Consider the following 19939-nt stretch of genomic DNA (forward strand, 5'->3'; position numbering starts at 1 on the left):
GTTTAACAGATCCCAAAACATTCTGCAGGAGTGTTTGTTCAAAGGATGGATGTTTCCAGATTCCTGCTCTCTGACAGCATCTCTGAACCCCGAATTTTATACTCCATGAGCCAGTCTCCCTTTGTGGGAAATCTCCCATTTGTGGGCCCTTTTTTTTTTACCCAAAGACCCTGCAGCATGTCCTGTTTTCAGCAGGAGCCAATATGATCAAAATGATCCCTTTGGAGTTATTCCACCGCAGTCCGAGGGATCCCGCCTCCCTGAAACCCAGCAAGGACTCATTATCTGGGGAGGTCTTCTGAGCCACAGGCCTCACTGAAAGAAGGTGCAACTTCTTGAACAGGAAGGCCTTTTTGTGGCTGGGTCTAAACGAAACAGAAGTTGCTTTGTGTGTGCGCACGCATGCACACACACACACACACACACACACACACACACAGAGAGAGAGAGAGTAGGGGAACCGTCACTTTCCTACGCGCCCGCTGACATCAGCCACCTTCTCCGTAGCTAGTTTCTCTGCACTCAACTTAATCCCTGGCAATGAAAAATGAACCTCTCCCCCACCCTTGCTGCCTCCTCTCGCCTCACGCCCCCAGAGAAGAGTTTCTCCGCCAGGCAGCAGGTGAAGGTTTTTTTTCCAAGTCACATGATTCAGGATGCAGGGGGAGAATCCTTCTTGGAACAGAGATGAGCCCAGAGCTGAATCAGATGAGGAGAGATAAGGTGTGATGTGGCGAAGACTATATAAAGAATGGACCCAGGGCTGCAGCAAGCACTCAACGGAATGGCCCCTCCTGGAGACACAGCCATGCATGTGCCGGCAGGCTCCGTGGCCAGCGACCTGGGGACCACCAGCCGTAGCTATTTCTATTTCACCACAGCCACGCTGGCTCTGTGCCTTGTCTTCACGGTGGCCACTATTATGGTGTTGGTAGTTCAGAGGACGGTAAGTGGACTCCTCTTCCTCCCTTTCCCTTTCTTGTTGTTTTCCCTAGAGAAAGAGTCCTGGGAACAAATGATATTCATTCGCTGGGTAAGAGCAAAAAATAAAATTAAATAAATAAATAAACTATATCTGTAGTATATAGTATATGCTGTATAACATAATATACAGTATATATGTTATATAACATAATATACAGTATATATTATATACTATACTGTATATACATATATTTGAGAAAGGGAGAAAAGAAAGGGGAACTTAACTCCCTGAAATAATTTGGCTTGTTGAGAGAAATATTGTTAGACCATCATCATCTCAAAACTTTGCAGACCTGTTTGAGCAAAACAGTGGAGCAGAGCTATTGGCCTTGTGAAGTTAAGATTTAATCTTAATGAGCCAAAGACCTATATCAAAAGAAAGAAACAATAAAGAAACCTGGTAAGACTTTACACAAGTTTTTATCATGTCTTCAAGGACTTCAGACTGGATTCCAAGGTTCTATATCCTAAGTCCGAGTGTCCTGGAGGTTTCTGAGGCCTCACCGGTTGCCAAGAGTTTTTGGTTTTGCTTTTGTTTTATAGAAAGAGGTAAGTTTCAGAGGCCAAGGTCTAGAAGGAAAGGAGGCAAAAGAGAAGTCCATGGCTCCTTAGAGCCTTGGACATTTTGGTGTTAAAACCAGCAAGACAAATCGAAAGCTTCCTCTGAAGCCACCACTTTGAAGAAGTTAGGGCGTCACAAGAAACAGCACATGGAGGCAGAAAGTAGAAAGGCTTTTAGCACCTGTTCTCTCTGCGGTTCCTCACAATACTAAGCAATTGTTGGGTACACACTGTACAGGGTCAGACTGTGTTGGGAAAGGTACTTTGTTTGAAGTAAATGGTAAAATTTGTTTCTGAAAACAGAAGAGGAGAAGAAAGAGGAAGCTTCTTCATATTTTAAGAAATTGGTGTTTACAGAGACTCCACCAGTATGTATTGTATAGAAAATACTGTAGTCATAGCCTACATTGCTCATGATGTGTGTGTGTGTGTGTGTGTGTGTGTGTGTGTGTGTGTGTGAAGTAAAGTTGTTAATTTCAGTGATCAACACTTGTGACTTTGGTTGAGACAGTGTTCATCCTCCTTGAGCCTCAGTTTTCCCAACTATAAATCTGTAATTTGGGTAATTTAAGAACTGCACCCACCCACATGAACTGCCAAAGTGAGAATATTTCTGTTTCTTACTTCATAGCTCCTACTTTTCATTATATTATAATCCTGCAGAATCTGTTCTGGTTTTTCTTCAGTTTTCTTAAGCCAAATACTCTATAGCTTATCAATTGCTGGAAAGAACTAGGCTTTAAAAGGCTTTGATATCTGTTTCTCAAGTGTCATGAAGCTTTGAAATTACATAAAGCTTTGAAGCTCATATCTCCACAAAAGTGAAAAGAACGAGTTGCAAATATTTGATTTAGATAGTGGAACTCTTAAAACCCATAATTTAATGGGCTTATCTACATCTATTAAATCTAAGACTCTTGAAAACACTTTAAGGCATCTTCTGTAAGCGCTCTGAAATTTCTGTAATTCTAATTTAGAGTAAGCCAAGGGTGTGTCATTTTGTAGCAATGGTCAAAGAAAAGAAATGGAAGTGTCCTTTAAGAAGTCCTTCAGTGAAAGGATGCCACTAGAACTGCTGAGAGAGAGAGATAGTGGAGGAGTGGCTGGCAATGGTGGTGTATAAAGCTAGAGAGAGCTAATTCAAATCCAACTTGTGGTTGAATTGATTTCTTCTATAGAAGAACTGGAGCAGATCTTTCTGCATCATTTTTGTAAATGTGGAAAATGAGGAGCAGAGAGGGAACAGGGCTTGCACCACGTCACCCTGAGAAAGTGGTAGAGCCAATACTGCTTGATTGATGCCAGCAGCATCCCCTTTGCCAACACAGCCAGCCACAGAAGCACTAAGAAACACTGCGCCACTCTTCCCTTGGGAGGTTTATCGTCTTGTGCCATCCATGTCCTTCACTTACCCTTCATGTTTGGATATGAAAAGATTCACTGCGCAATCTGATTATGTGGTTTGCTGTGCTGTGATTTCTTAGCCCAGGAAACACGAGTTGCTTCCTTAAAACTAAGCCCTGTCATATTAATAGTAGCTGTGATATATTAAGTGTCAAATGCATTGCTCATGTCATTTCCAATAAATTGCTCCAACATTAATGATTGTAAGACCTAACAAGAAAAAAAAAAAAAACGCGTTATTCCCATTAACTTGAGTTATAAGGAAGAGTTTCCTATGGGAAGAGTTTCCTATAGGAAGTGGGAATGTAGACTGACTTGAAAGCAGGAAGAACTTAGACACAGTGAAGAGACTGTAAAATAAACTCTAGGAAAGAAATCAATGGGAGAAAGCCCAGGAGCCAAGACTCACATCCTCATTATTAAAAATGGAATGAGTTTGATGGCCAGTTAGCACTCTGTATATGATGGGAACAGAGGTGGGGAACCCTAAAAATGGTTTTACTGGCATAAGAAGTCTCACAATTCTTATCTCAAGGCACATGTATAGACAACATTTAAAACAGCTAAGTCATAATGTACATTAAGTGATGGAAGGGATACCATGAGACCCCAAGTTAAGGAGAAAGTATATTTTTCCAGACGGGTTTAAGAAAAACTTTGCTAGGGATAGAGTTTCAGGTTGGCTTGAGAAATGTGAACAATTTCAAACAGGCAAGGAAGGGAAAGCATAGGAGAGGCACTCCTAGCCAATGGAACAGCATCAGCAAAGAGACAGAGGAGAGAAGATACAGAGACTATAAGGAAATCATCAAAGCTTACCTTGAGATTTAGCTTGAAGATCAGATAACTCCAAGCTCAAACACCTTGGGAGAGACAAAGGAGGATCGTAGGTTTCTATCTCAAATATTTATTAAATATCTACTGTGTACAGGACATTGTTCTATACCCTTGAACAAAACCAACAAAATCCCTGTCTTTGTGTTGCTATGAAACGTACTTTCCAGTGATATTTTTAAAGTCTCAGTGGTGGTCGTATTTTGTTTTATTTACATTTAAGCCAGCATATTTATAAAACATATTATTTTATATTATAAAATAATTACTTTATATTATACAATAAATGCTATTTTATTTTATAAAATAAACATTTCTATTTTATATTATATTATAAAGTGTTTATAATGCAGTTTATAAATATTATAAAGTGATTTTAAGAGTTTTATGCTTAGTAATGTAGATAAGCCATTAAATTTTTATAATATAAAATACTTATTTTATATCATTTAATATTTTATAATATTATACATTAATATATTTTATATATGTTGTAAAATATACTTACATGGTTTAAGAAAAGTAACTAGCAAATAAGAGGAAAAGAAGTAAAAATCTGTCACACCCTCCCACCAACCACTAATCCCTCTTTACCAAAATAACCACCATTAACAGATTCTTGTGTGTCCTTCCAAATATCTGTGCATCTACAAATACACAGTGCACACATGTCATTATAATAAACCCATAATTTTGCATCTTGCTTTATTCACTTGACACTGTATATCTTAAAGATTCTTCCATCCTCAATACATAGAAGTCCACTTTATTCTTTTGAAGTCGCATAGTATGAACTGTAAATGCTTCATAATTTATCTGTGCCTGGTAAGAGACATTAATTTTTCTCTAGAATTTTTGCCCTCCGTGCACGTCTGCAAGAATATCTAGGGGATAAATTTTTAGTGATAGAAATGGAATATGCATTTTCATTTCAATAAACATCAATCTGTCTCCAAAGAGATTGTACTAGTGTACCCTTGAGGAAGTAAAAGTCCTACCAACAAAGAGACACCTCTTTACATCAATATGGAAAGAAAAAATTGATTTATCGTTGAGTAAGCAAAAGAGTGCATGTATATAGGCAGCCTGCAACAGACTACAAAGTCAAGATGAAATTTCACACAATTCATCCAGCAAACCAAAAGAACAAAAAGTAAAACTTCTCTTATCTCCTCAAGAGACAGGAATACATAATGAGATAGACTCCTAGGTTAACACCAGAGGCTGGTGTTTACATTTCAAAAAGGCTCTTTGAAACATCCCTGTTTTGTAAACCAGGAGACTGGGCTTCTCTAGCCCCAGGGGAAAATGTAAATAGTTACATTCTAAAAGTTTAGCGTAAAGACTTAGGGATTGGTAGGTTTTCAAGTAGATCATTTCTAGAAAGAAGGAGAAAGCAGCTGCTTATTTTCCCTTTATAAGCAAAGAAAACTCTTTTTTAAAAAAATTATCCCTTTTTTAATTATCTCCACACCAGCAGTGGAGCTGACACCTCTTTAAGGGTAGTGAGTGTTGGTGGTGGTTTCGTATTTTGGGCTTATTTTTAGCTCAGACACAAAAGGAAAGTGTAAGGTAAACATACCTGAAACAGCAATAACTTAAGCATACCTTTAGAATAACCATGGAGAGCAGACGTGTCTGAATGTGTGTCCCGAGCTAGAGAATCCAGGAGTGGTCAACCTGGAGACACATTCCTTGTCTATGAGGAACATCTGAGCCCCCAGCCCATCCAGTGGAACATACGCCATCCAGGGGATTGAGGTCTGAGTTTCGGGTTACATGAAGGCCTGAGGGGAGGCTGTTAAGTGAACATACTATAGAAACTGGATGCTGTTTGCAAGTGGTTGTGGTTTTCCTGCCCAGCCCACCCACACTGGACTCTGTGTAAGGTGACTATGTTGTCCAGTCTACTGCCATGAGATTATTTCTGTATGTAAGGCAGTTCTCTGTTCAGCTCACTGCCGCTGGACTCTCTCCCCTGTATGTAAGCCCCTAATGAAACCCCATGTCTTGTTTGCTGACTCTACACCTCTTCTTTAGCCTCTTGAACGTGGTTCCTTCCCTGTTGAGGCTAATAGGAGTTCAGCACAAGAATAAGTTATCTGGAATGCTCAATGACACTTCCCTCTACCCCAGGTACTCCCTCCACCTGACGTTCATTCCAGTTTGCAATCCAGAAAAACCCACTGAAAATCTGCCCAGGTGCGAGCCCTGTGTGAGCTTATGCAGGGAGGGCCCAAGTGGACTGGGCAAGACCCTGTCTTCTGGGAACTCTGTTAAATTGAGCAGATGAAGCCCAAACATCAGGTTCTTGGGTTCTGGGCAGAATGGCACCGAATGTCGCAAAGCAAAGGAGAGGTCATTCCTTCTTGGGATGAAGGAGGGGTTTGCGGAAGAGCTAGGAAAAAAAGTCAGGCCTCCAAGAATTAGAACAGTCATGTCTTATTCCCAAGGTCTTATTTTGAAAATGTTCAAACCTACAGAAAAGTGGGATGGCAAATGCTCATATAACCTTGCTCCTAGATTGGTGTGCCAATATCTTGCTGTATTTTTGCTCTCTCTATATAAGTATATTAAGGTAGGCTGTAGGCAGCATGACCTTTCACCCACATGTACTTCAGTGCCTATCCCTTAACTAACTGCAATGCCATTATCACAGCCTAGAGAGTTAATATTAATTCAATACTATATGATCCATATTTTAATTTCTTCACTTGTTCAAAAATGTCTCATATGGCTGTGGTGTTGTAGTTTGTTTGAACCAATCCAGGGTGGGTCACATACTATGTTATGGTAATACCTGTTTTAATCTAGAACTTTGCTGTTTAAATTGTGGTCCTGGGAGTTTTATTAGAAATTCAGAATCTCAGGGCTCACCCCAGATCTCCCGAATCAGAATGTGCATTTAAATAAGCTCCCCAGGTGATCTGTGTCTACACTAAAGTTTGAGAAGCTCTGAACTAAAATCTGGCCTATGCTTTGGTGTTTGTTTTAAATGACATTGCACTTTTTAAGGGTCAAGGCCAATTCTGTTGCAGAAGTCCATTCATGGCCTGGATTTGTCTTAGTACTGACTCATGGTTACACTCAGATGAAACATCTTTGGTAAGAATAGTACATAGGTAATGCTATAGACTTCTTATTGTAGCACAGCTGGAGGCATATGTCACCTTGTCCCATTTTTGATGACTATATGTTTAGTTACTCGATTAAGGCAGTGACCACAACTGTTGCCTTTGTAAAACATTTTTTCTTTCTCATTAATAAGTAACCTGGCCAGAAGCAGTGGCTCATGCCTGTAATCCCAAAACTTTGGGAGGCTGAGGCAGGTGGATCACTTGAGGCCAGGAGTTTAAGACCAGCCATGGCAAAACACTGTCTCTACAAAAAATACTAAAATTAGCCAGATGTGGTGGCCCACACCTATAGTCCCAGCTACTGGGGAGGCTGAGGCAGGAGAACCACTTGAACCTGGGAGGCCAAAGTTACAGGGAACAGAGATGGCACCACTGCACTCCAGCTGGGGTGACAGAGTGAGGTTCCATGTTAAAAAAAAAAAAAAAAAAAGTAATCTATGGGATAATAGTCTAAAGACATAAATATACTTCACTTGGTGGTTTTGCCATTTCTTGATGATCCTTGTCTGAATCAGCTAATGCACTGAGAGTTGAAAAGAGTGAATGCCTAAGTCTCTTACTCCTTCCAAATTTATTAGCTGTCATTCTCTGCAGAGAAGAGCTCCTCAATGGAAAAATGATAGCAGGAGGAGGAGAAAGAGCAGGATATACCAGGTGAGGCAAAAGACAAAGCAGCGGCACAGCCCATGGGAAGGCAAGCCCAGGTGTGAGGAGAGGAGTGGCAGGGCCGGGGGTCAGTCCAGACTGTACAGAAGAGAAGAAATGGAACTAGGTGACAAAAAGATTTGATAGAAGAGACTGAGAGGACAAGATGCCACTGCCATCCTCAAACTAGGAAGGTTTCCTAAGCCCATATCTGAGCCCAAATCTACACTCAGCCTCCTACAGCCATCACTCAAGACCTCGGGTGTTCTGATTGCCTACTAAGTAGTGTATTTAAGACCTTGCTACTCAAGGGGTGGTCCATGTCCATGGCAACATTGGCATCACCTGGAAGCTCATCAAAAATGCAAAACCTAAGGCACCCTCCCTACTGAATCAGAATCTGCTTTTACCAAAATCCCCAAGTGCTAATAAGTCTTTTAAACTGAGAGAAGCACTGATTTAAGCCACTGTGGTCCAATTCTCACTTTGACAGACCATGTGCTCCCAGTAAAAACAGTCTTCCCCTGAGGACTTTCTATGATTTCCATTCACTTTTCCATGAAATTTCAGGAGATTTTACTGCTCGGCTTTATTCTGCCCTCATCTAGAAAGGCAATGCAGGAGGACATTGAAGAGCATTGCCTTCAGAGTCAAACTCACCTGAGTTTGAATCCCTTCCATGCTATTCACCACCTGTGGGACCTTCTGTAATCATTATCACATTATGAAGTCATTTCTCTAAGTCTTGATGAATCCCTAATTCTTGGGGTCAAGTTAAAGGCCAAATGAAATAATGCATTAGCTTGAAATTGAAATAATCAATTAGCTCGAAAATAAAAGGTATTCTTCACAAAAGTCTCTGTGGACCATGAGCCAGAGCCCACCTTACAAGACTATGTGAGGGAAGCAAGGAAAGGAATGTGGAATTCCCTCTGGCATATTCCAAACAGAGTTGCCTTTGATCATTTTCAGTCCAACAGGGCATTTTGTGTCCAAAGCAAATTTAGGAGCTGACTGCTTCTGCTGATCATTGCTCTGTGAAAAGAAACAAGGCTTTCAAGGTTTGGGAGCAAATTAAACACATCAGTAACATCAAGGCAGTGCTCAAAATAGCTATGCTTTTCAAGTACTTGCTATAAGATTTTATCATGTCCACAATAACCCAGTGGGAAGACAGATTATTAGCCATCTAATCACTGATCAAAGGAGAGGAAAACAATTCTAGGCAGGGAAGATGATGGGATGGGGGTCATTTTATAGCTGGGGACAAACAGGTTAAACATGACCATTCCCCCCTCCATACATGAAAAGAACTTATTATTGCTGGGAATACACATCAGACATCTACAGAGGCCAGGAAAAAGAGAAAGTACATTTAAGGACGTGTAGCTGGTTGATAAACATGGAGATAAAGTTTCCTGAGCTACTCAGTGGAGCTAAGAATGAAAACCTGGGAGGGTCCATTTGTGTCTGCGTTCAGCCTAGGCACTACCTTACTCAAAGCCAAATCATCAAGCAAGATAGTTCCCATTTCCCAAGCTAGGACCCAGATCCCCAGACAAGATTAGGGAGAGAATTCTAGGACTGGGGGACATCTGGCCAAAAAGTAGTTGGTGAACAACACTTAGTATAATACCTGTTTATGAACAGTCTTTGTTGAATTTGAACAGTCATCATCTCTTTAGACCCTGCTGCTCCACCTCCAAATGCAAGGACTGCTTATGGGAGAGGAGAGGAGGAAGGAATGAGCTCTTCTATCCTTGGTTTCTGGAAACAGCATCTCTCCTGGGGCAGTGGAAAGTACACCAGAGAATTTCAGTCCAAGGTCGGCCTCTGACTCATGAGTACCTTGGTTTCCTCCTCCATAAAAGTAGCTTGATGGACTGAAAGATGTTTCAATTCCCCTCTGGCTTTGATTGTCTAATCTTGACTACCATGGGTAGCCAGAAGATGCTATAAAGACCTCATCCCAAGAGCTCTTCAAAATAGGAATAGTCATGCTTCTGTCATAGATTCCCTGGGCCCTGGGTGAAGGTTTAAGTGACAGGCTTCTTTCCTGTTTGAGATGCTTTGCTTTTGACATCCCCTGTCTGAAATTAGGAAACCAGAAAGTATTGAAGTGACAGAGAGAAGAGAGGCCTTCCTTGACCCCCATCTAAATTAGGTCCTCCTCTCTGATATAACTTCTTACAGCTGGGCTATTCAACGTGCGTTCTGTGAACCAGGAATATCAGCATTACCCGAAAGCTTGCCAGAAATACAGAATGTTGGCCCAGCGCAGTGGCTCATGCCTGTAATCCCAGCACTTTAGGAAGCCGAGGAGGGCAGATCACCTGCGGTCAGGAGTTCGAGACCACCCTGGCTAACATGGTAGAAACCCTGTCTCTACTAAAAATACAAAAATTAGTCAAGTGTGGTGGTGGGAACCTGTAGTCCCAGCTACTTGAGAGGCTGAGGCAGGAGAATTGCTTGAACCCAGGAGGCAGAGGCTACAGTGAGCTGAGATCCTGCCACTGTACTCCAGCCTGGGTTGACAGAGCAAGGCTCCACCTTAAAGAGAGACAGAGAGACAGGGAGGGAGGAAGGGAGGAAGGGAGGGAGGGAGGAAGGTGGGCAGGCAAACTCTCCCCAAATCTGCAGAATCAGAATTTGCATTTTGATGAGATCCCCAGGTGATTCCTTGCCCATGGAAGTTCAAGCAGTGCTACCTTAAAGCACTCTGATTCTTTTACTCTATAGCTCTTCCCACAACTTGCAACTGCAATTCTAATTACACATTTATTTATATTGTTTTAATGGCTGCCTTAACAACTGAATTGTAAAATCCATAGGATGTCTTTTAATGACTAACGTAGTTCCTACCACAGACCAGGTGCTCATCCAGGGTGTGCTGAATGAATGATTCTCTAGGACTTCTGGAAATGCTAGCAGCCTCTGCAATAATGGCCCTACTAGGTTTGCTATTCCAGCTTCTCTCACTGTTCCAGTATATGTCCCTGGGAAGCTGATGAATTTGATGACTGTAACAAGACATTCCTATGCAGATATTTTTTCTAAGTGCATTTGCACATCATGCTAATCAGTGGTCACGGTCACGCTTGGCAGTAAGTTGTTAATTAAATTTTAAAATGCTGTTTGTTGTCTCACAAGGCAACATAAAGGGGAATTTTGTGATGTCAGGCTTTCCTGCAAACTGCATGCATAAATGAAAGACCACAAAAACTTCAGCCTTGTTATTCAGGTTAAAAGCTTTCAACTAATGCAACAAAATCATACACTATTACAGCTAAGAGGGAAGGACCTTCCAGGACAGGTTTGCCTCCCTTCCCCTGAGAAGCTGGGGCCCACATGTTTAAACTGACTTCCCCATCTCCAGATTGGTGCTATGCCAAGGCTTTGCCTTCAGGAGACCGCCTTGACTCACTACCATCCTCTTGCACTAGAGAAGAGATCCATTCATAAAAAAACAAGCTGTCAGTGGAAGGCAAAGGACCGAGCTCCTAGGGAAATGTTACAATAATAGGGGAACTCCAGATGGTCTTAGTGTTCACACGGAACACTAAGAAAATAAGCTGTGGGCAGCTGCTAATTTCTTGCTTTGGTAGAAGTTAGGAAGTTGGTTTTTTCCCATATACGTGCTCACACCTCTCTAGGTCTTTATTAATATTTCAATTTAATGGATTATAGAAGATTCCAACCTTGGCAGGTCAAAAGATGAATAAGATACTTCATTGCTTATTGGTGGGACATTGTACAAGTGTCTTCATGGCTGGGGAGAAAGGGGAGGGAGAATTAGGGTGTGAAAGTTAGTCGCTGAATAATTTATTAGGGGAAAAGAACTGTGCATCTCTGCTTCTGTTAACTCCTTGTTCAGAGCCCTTGAACTAGAACCTCCCTTTAATCCTCTTCAGTCCTCAGCCCAGGATTCCCTTCTTAAAAAGACAATCTGTTTCTATCAACCTCTTACTTATTTGTGTAAATATTTATGTATATATTTGTTTGTTATAGAATAAATAATACATAATATAATGTAAATGTTTAAATATATAATATGCATTTGTATGTATTTATACTACATATGTATACATATCTGTATATTTAAATATGAACTTGTAATAAATCCATGAGGTTGGGGACCCAATTTAATTATGTATGGTTTTCTCACAATGCTTGGCATATAAACACACAATTCAGAATTTCCAACCACAGGAGAGATAGAGATGTACCTTCCAGGTATGTTTACAACACACTTTCACAGATGAATCAAACATGGAAAAAAGAAACAACGTATACTTCTATAATACACTTGATTATTCTCATGTTGACCAAAGGGGGAAAAAAATCACACATGTGGAGGGGAAAAAAAAAGCATGAGATTGGGAGTTGAGTCCCAGCTCTAACCAGGTACGATAGCTCACACCTGTAATCCCAGCACTTTGGGAGGCTGAGGCAGGAGAATCAGCTGGTCCCAGGAATTCGAGACCAGCCTGGGCAACATGGTGAGACCCTGTCTCTACAAAAAAATAAAAATAAAAAATTAATTAGTTGAATGTAGTGATGTGCACCTGTACTCTCAGCTACTCGGGAAGCTGAGGTGAGAGGATCGCTTGAGCCCAGGAGGTTGAAGCTGCAGCCAACCACGATAATACCACTGCACTCCAGCATGGGTGACAGCGTAAGACTTTGTCTCAAAAAAAGAACAAAAAAAACAGTCCCAGCTCTGGACTCTGATCTTCTATAACTATGTGGCCCTGGGCAAGTCATTTTATCTTACTCTCTCCCATGTCTCTTGCCTGTGAAATGAGGACAGCAATCCTTATCTTGCATTTCTAATAGTCACATTGTCAAACAAATGGATAGAAAGCCCATTGGAAACTACATCAGTGAATTAATTTTTAAAATTTAAGAGGTAGGTGGATGGTGAATTCTAAATTGCACAGTACTTTAAGGACAACAAAATGAAAAAGAAATTAAAAAAAAAAGTTGTTTCAACTGAATGTCACACCTCATGCTTCTTTTTTCTTCCTTCTCTTCCAGGACTCCACTCCCAGCCCACCTGACAACATCCCCCTCAAAGGAGGTAAGATCTTGGAATTAGGTGTCACTGTGTAGTAAGTCATCTAGATGAATGCCATAAAGTGTGAAAGCTGATTATCAACCAGAAACAACACTATGACATGGCCCAGAAGCAAAGTGGGTAGGGGTGGAGGCAAGGGCTGCTCAGGACTGAGCTGATGCATCTGAATTCACCTTAGTAGCCCCTGAACTCATCCCCACAAGTCTCCCACCAGCCCTTGACACTCCCATTAATGAAAATTCCACCTCTGGCATAGGCAGGAATGCAAGGCAGTGTTGTGTTAAAGCTTGAAACCTGAAATCAGATAAATGTGGAAAAGAATCTTGGCTTGACTTCCCATCTGGGAGCCTTAACTCCTTCATCTATTAAATGGGTATAATAATACTCACCTAATCAAGGTATTGGAGAAGTCATTCAGATCTCATCTATAAATTGCTTGGTATGGTAACCGGCACATAGTAATAATTAAATAACTAGTAATAGCTAAAATGCATAATGAAGTCAAGGACTTGTGAAAACAGACTTCCTCCTCACTCCCCATATTTCCAATCATTGAAGTCACTAATTAACACATCATCTCTACTAGCCTCAGAGGGATGATATGCCAAGTTCAGTTAACATCGATGATGAGAAATTTTCAGATGATCTGATTAAAGTTTTTATTGCTCAGAGGAAGAAAAGGAAGACCCAGAGAGGGAAAGGGAAGCATCTTGTCCAAGGTCATACAAAACCAAGCCTAGAACCCAGATGTCCTTGTCTCTAATACAGTGTCTTTTCCACCCAAGAACACCAGCCCCCATCTCAGTCCTGTAACCTTTAGAACCTAGATGGCAAACACAGCTGGAAAACCAGACAGCTCAGAGCAAAAAGTGAAAAAGTGAGTTAACATAGGCACCAGCGTAGGGACACAAGAGTGTCCTTGAGACCAGAGGACACAGATGACTGGACACAGCTCCTCATAGTCACAGCATCACACTTGGAGTGTCCTTCAATTTTCCCTTGGTCATGCCTTTCATGTAGTTTATCACCCAGAGACTTCAAAAGTAGGGGCAAAAGCCCCCAAAAGACAAGGATTCTGGATCTTTCAAGGCAGACTAATTAATTACAACCTTGTCAACAGTATCTCATTTTGGCTGGAATTACTTAGCATGAGTCCTTAATTCCTATCATGTCTATGCAGACAGTCACATTAATATTAAAAGGAGCATGCTAGAATACAGTGGTAGGCAGGCTTTTTCTACAAAGGGCCAGACAGCAAACGTTTAGGCTTTGGGCGCCACAATGTCTCTGTTGCAGTTAATCAGCTCTGCTATTGTAGTGCTGAGTCAGTCTGACTACATGCAAATGAGTAGCCAGGGCTGCGTTCCCATAAAACATTATTTCTCAAATGAGATGCTGGGCTAGATTTGGCTAACGAATTGGAGGAGTCACTACAGGCTTTGGAGTCAGATGTTTGAGTTAAACTGCACATTCACATGGAGCTTTATAAAAACCGAAAGGCTCTGAGTGAATATAACTTGCCCCTCCCCACTCCCACTGTTCCACCACCACCTCCATCCAGACTTTCCAAGGAAGAGAAGATGGGAACTTTCTCATTTTTTGACAAGGAGAAGGGATTTTTATCATGAACATGGTCTCAATGACGAGGATGGTTTTGATTAGGTAATGGGACCTCGGCCATTCTGGATCTCAGTCTCCTCACCTAAAGAGCACTTCAATCCAAAGTTGCCAAGTACGGGGACTCTAACTAGTTTTCTGGTCCCATAATAAAGTTGACAAAGTTGCCATCAGTCCAAAGTGGAGTGCAAAAAAGGACACAGTAGCCCTCTTTTCACAGGGCCAATTATATCTAATGTAAGAGGCACTCTTCCTCTGGGACGGTCCTTCATTTTTGTGTGTCAAAATGTCCTTTCTTTTACAATACGAAGTTGATATGCACAGGAGTTAGGCTGGCTTGCTTTTTGCCAGAGTTATTTTGTTTGGTTTTAATGATTGCAGTAGGCAAAATAAAAAGCTGTCTGCTCCTTGTTGGTCTCTGAATTTTCCTTTTGGGGAGAAATTTCCTGGGTCTATAAATCACAGAATTTAAGAACCATGGACTAGATTGCTTATCAGATTTCTTTTTATCTAAGCCATGCATGGGAATAACACAAAGCAATCAAAACCAACCTCAGTTTACAATTCAATGTTTCCATAACCAGATTTTTTTAATCCTAATAATATTAGGTTGGTGCAAAAGTCGTTGAAGCTTTTGCCATTATGTTCAATGGCAAAAACTGCGATTACTTTTGCACCAACTCAATAATCCCACTGGGACCAAAACTTTTGTTAAAGACCTCCCACACCTCCTTTGCAAGCCACAGCAAAGTGAGGAACAGTCTTCCCATTTTGCAGATGAGAAGCTTGAGGCCCAGAGAAGCCAGGTGACTTGCCCAAGGTCATACAAGGAGTTAATGGCTAAGTGAGAATCCAGGGCTCCTCCCTCTTTCCCCCTCCCATGATGAACTTCCACCATGAGATGCCAGTGACCTGCTGGAGGTGGTCCCTGACTTTCTCTTGCTTTTGGTGCAAGTCTTCACTCCCCTTAACTCAGCAAACTGCAGACACTGTAGTAGGGCAAGGTAGAAAAAATATTCCTGGGTTCCAGAACTGACCTCCAGATGAATAAGCCTTTTCTCCTCTCTGAGCTTCATCTGGAATATAACAGCAATATACTAAACGCCCTGGAGGAGTCTCTCCTGCTTTGACACTTTATGAGACTATAATTCTCTTGCCCAATATGTAAACATAGAAGAAAAAATTCTAACACATATCTTGAGGAAATCTGAAGCCACAGCTTCCCTTCCCCAACAAACAGAAGCAAGCAAATTGTCCCTTCTGAAAAAAGCCATTACAACACATTCCAGGCAGAGGAAAACCATCTTCCCATCTTCCAGCTACTCTTGGGAGGAAGCTTCAGAGACAGCATGTGGTTTGTCACTAGAAAAGGAAAGAGCACAAGCCAGACACCTTCTAGGGAGCCCTTTGTCACTGGCTGTTGAAAATCTTCCACCATCAGCAGAAAATCAGCAGTGGCTCAGAAGCTGAAATATAGAGCTATGTGCACATGCTAAAGAAACAGTATCACAGGACACACTTCACTGCAGAGGAACCACCAAAAACCAAGCCCTTTTTGGTAATGAAAGGATTTCTGAGTCTTATCACAAGCTTCCCATTCCCAGCCAGGATAGCCCCCAGCCAATGCCACCTCACAGGCAGTAAGCCAGAAAAGCACATGGAGGAGAAGCTTTCCCCACACCCTTCTCCTTTCTGGATTTTAGTTTTCTCACCCAGAAGAGAGAGTTAATAATGACTCTTGCATGAAGCCACAGTAAGGAGGAAATGGGACAGCAAAAGTGACCCTTATCTGATACCTGGCTGGGCCTATGTCCTTTGGGCAGAGGACCCAATCTGTTCTTCTATCCGGAGAAAATGTTCCCATCTCATTTCACAAATGGCATGGAACCAAGCAGAATGGTGTAAAGAGAGCGAAGCTCATCCTTTTCCCCCACTTCTTGTTTCACTTTTCTGCTTCCACCAAATTTTGAATCTTATATCTGCTCACGGTTTGTGGCTTATTTGCCCAAATCAGAGAAGTCAGCCACTTTTGCCTTGATTTTGCAAGTTTGAATGGTAACTCACATTTATGAATAGCAAGATCTACAGAAGGATTTGGGGTATGCAGAGACGCTGGTAAGGCACTGTAGTACATCCCAGTGCGGGCCAGCAGATGACACAGAATTGAATATTAGGTCCCTCTGTTCTTGCAAAACCTCAGCTATTCCACCTATTGGGAATTTCTCAAGGGACAGTTCTCCTCCCTGGGGCTCAGTCCTCCGCCACCTGAGCTGACCCACTCTCCTTCCTGTTTTAATGTCCTTCTCCCCATTTCCACGCCACTTTCTACTTCCCCTCACAAACTCTGCAGAAATTCAAATTGTACTGACTTTAATTTGCAGAACAATTCTGGTCCTTTGGTCTCACCTCAGGGCCTTCTCAGTATCCCCTGACCTTTCTTAATAACAAAACACTCCACCAAATGACATATTACCTGCGCTAGAAGAATTCTGTAGACATTCTGAAGCATTCTTTCTTGTACTCCCTCGTTGCATCTGTATGAGGCCAAAGCAGAGTGAGAATAATGAACATTGACAGGCATCCACTATGTGCCAAGAATTGGCTGAGTACTTAGTAATTCATTCATACATTACTCACAATAAGCCCCCAGGGACCATAATTAGCCCCATTTTATAGGTAAGAAACTGGAGCACAGAAAGGCTTGTTGTCTTGCCTAAAATTTTAGAGCTGGCAAGGAGGGGGGTGAGACCTCAAATCCAGCTGATCCACCTTGCAGCTCTTATGCTTAGCGGGATTGTATTGTAGAACATCTGGGAAAACTCAGTACTGTGCTTCCTTCTCCTACCTGTTCACCAAGTCTAGAGACCCTTCCAATGCTATATCAGCTCTGTCACTTCCTCAGCACCTGCTGTCCCCAGCCATTGGCTTTTATGTCTCAGAAGTGTACTCCCTGTTACCAAGCTCAGGGTCAGAAAGGGCCACTAGGGGAGGCTGCATGCATGAGTTTGAATGAGGTGAAGTGATGAGGGGAAACATGATCCATGGTGAGGGTTCTATAGGCTGAATTTCAGCTCTAGCTTTGCAGGTGAGGGTCATGTGCCTTAAGACAATTCCTTTTCCATGTCTACCATTTAAAACAGATTTGTATTTCCTAAAAAGGTTATGTAGCCTCCAATACTCAGAGGTTCCTAGAGGCCTTAAGAAAGTTTGATAGACCTCGTGTGGTCCTGACAACCCCATCCTTGCCTGAATTCAGTCTCCAGCTGAAGTTGCGGTACCAGATGCAAAGAACTGGCCTGGAATTTGGAATGTTGACATTAGAGTCTTGGGACTTGAAGCAATTCACTTTCCCTCTCAGGGTTTTCTGTTTTCTAAAGTATCAGAAGTGAGGGGAACAAGCCAGATGTCCTAACCCTGAGATGGATTTTGCTTTGATTGTAGTGTTCCATAAATTAAATATCTTGGGATTATTTGACAACTTTAACATTCTAACATTTGAAATTTTATAAGGAGTGGCAGGCTACTCCCCTTCCCCCTCCCCTTGCTAAAAACAAAATGGCATTCAAGAAGATGAAATGAGGTTGGCTCTCTAATTTTACCAAATGAACTCACCCCAAAGAAACAATAAAATCTGTGCCTTGAAGGCAATGGCACTAAACCAAGACTAGGTTCTCACCAAGACCCATGTTCCATGGTCACAATGCACGCGACAGCAGCCCCAGCAGAACACCACACTGAAAGCAGTCAAGAGGCAATTGGAGGTGCAACAGCCCCCCTCTTCCTGACAACTCCTTCCCCTAGAAAGACTGAAAACTACCAAGCAGAGACATTTCTGGATTTAGAATGACCAATTCATCATTTTGTCTCTCTCGCTTGCTTGCTTGCTTGCTTTTTTCACAGAAAGGGAGAGTGCTCCTGCTCAGGGGGAAAATTACTTTTCAGATAAGTCACAGGTCTCAAAAGCCTATTTGCTTCTCCATTTACTTTAAACACACTCACTCAGAACCTACCCTTAAACTCACTTTTTCTTAAAGCAGAGCTAACAGGAAACAGAAATCTCTTATAAGAAATAAACTAGACAATGAGCCACTCAAAATAAAGTAGAATGGGATCCTGGAGAGGCCATCAGAGTTTGAAAGCCATCTGCCCCTAATCCTCACATCCCTGCCACCAAGAGAAGAGAAGAGAGAAGAGAGGAAGTGCAGGGGAGGGGAGAGGAGAAAAAGGAAAAAGAAAAAGGAAAAAATTTAAATCACTGGGATACATGTGAAAATTTATGCTCGAATTTAGCACGTATAAATCACAAGTCTTTGAATCCAGAGGAAATCTCAGAATTCCCCACAATTCAAACAGCACTTTGGAGAAGGAGGGAGAAACAGAAAGAAAGAAGGAAAGAAGGAAGGGAGGAAGGGGAAAGAGGGGAGGGAGGGAAGGAAAGAAGGAGGGAGGGAAGGAAGGAAAGAAGGAAGGAAGGGAGTGAGGGAGGGAGGAAGGGAAGGAAGGAGAGAAGGAGGGAAGGAGGGAAGGAGTGAGGGAAGGAAAGAAGGAAGAAATAAAGGGGAAGAGAGAGGAAAGCAGGCCCATTCCTTGAAATAGCTTTATTATGTATTTCATTCAAGCTATCTGGACACAACATGTGTTGGCTTAAGTTTCTGCATTTCAAGCAGCACAATCCCTAGACTAGGGCGTAGGACTCCACCACTGTTTGATATACTTTAGGTGGTAGATACCAGACTCATTTTTATGCACTATCTCATTTAATCCTTCCAGCAACTCTCCACAATAGTTATTTTATTATTCTCATTTTTAGGAAGAAGAAAGGACAGTTCAAAGAGGCTGCATGACTTTTGCAAAGCCACACAGCTAGTAATGGCAGAGGTGTAATTTGAACACAAGTCTGTCTAACTTTCTAAAATTTATTTGAACCCAGGACTAACTTTCTAAAATGGCTGCCATACGTTTGCATCTTGAATAGCTAGGGAGTGTCTTATTCAGGTTATTAAAATGTTAGCAGATTTTACCCTATGACTCCAGACTCACCTTTCCTTTTAAATTATAGACTTCAAAGGTGCTTCTTACCCATAGTAATGTCAATTCAACCTGTATTTAGTATAAGTGAATTCCAAGGAAATGCCCATAGAGTCAGTTAGGTTTACTGACTATTGCAGATACACTGCAACAAGTCAGGACGGAAAAGACCTTAACATCCCAAGGAAACGGGGAGGGATTTAAATTATTTAAATGAATTCCAACTTGATCTCAATTTATATTTACTGATCACTTCCTACGTGCTCAGCACTAAGCATGCTCAAATGGGCATTTCCCCTATCCTTTTGTAAATCCAGGGTTACCTAGTCGTCCTTTGTTTAACAAATGGCCCCTCCTGCAGTTTATTCTCCATTACCATTTGGCCTAGTGACATCAAGGAAATGATCAAAAACCGCAATCACTTTTTCACCAACCTAATAGTTGAAATGACCCTTGCTCGGGTGAAGGATGCACTTTGATTCCAAATTTTATCGAGAAGGGAGAGACTGTCCTCTAGATGTCAGTGTTGAGACTCTCCTGTATATTCTCCCTGAAGCCTGGAAGGAAGAAGCCAGGGCATGGCAGATGGAGAGTCTTTAGGATAATCCCTTTCCTTCTTGGAAGGATTAAAACACTTTCAATAAATGTAAAG

At 41.7% G+C, this 19939-nt stretch overlaps 1 protein-coding gene across 1 annotated transcript in view; it reads left to right on the forward strand.

The window, feature by feature from the left end:
• Window positions 1-371: 371 nt before the first annotated feature.
• The window catches only part of TNFSF8 (TNF superfamily member 8), a 28371-nt gene continuing 8803 nt past the window's right edge, over window positions 372-19939 (forward strand). The window contains exons 1-2 of the mRNA XM_017530255.2: window positions 372-946; window positions 12603-12645. Coding sequence (XP_017385744.1) covers window positions 752-946; window positions 12603-12645 — 238 coding nt within the window. The 5' untranslated portion in view covers window positions 372-751. The remainder of the gene's footprint in view (window positions 947-12602; window positions 12646-19939) is intronic.

Source organism: Cebus imitator, unplaced genomic scaffold (genome assembly GCF_001604975.1).
Source record: "Cebus imitator isolate Cc_AM_T3 unplaced genomic scaffold, Cebus_imitator-1.0 Scaffold64, whole genome shotgun sequence".
Lineage (NCBI taxonomy): Eukaryota > Metazoa > Chordata > Mammalia > Primates > Cebidae > Cebus > Cebus imitator.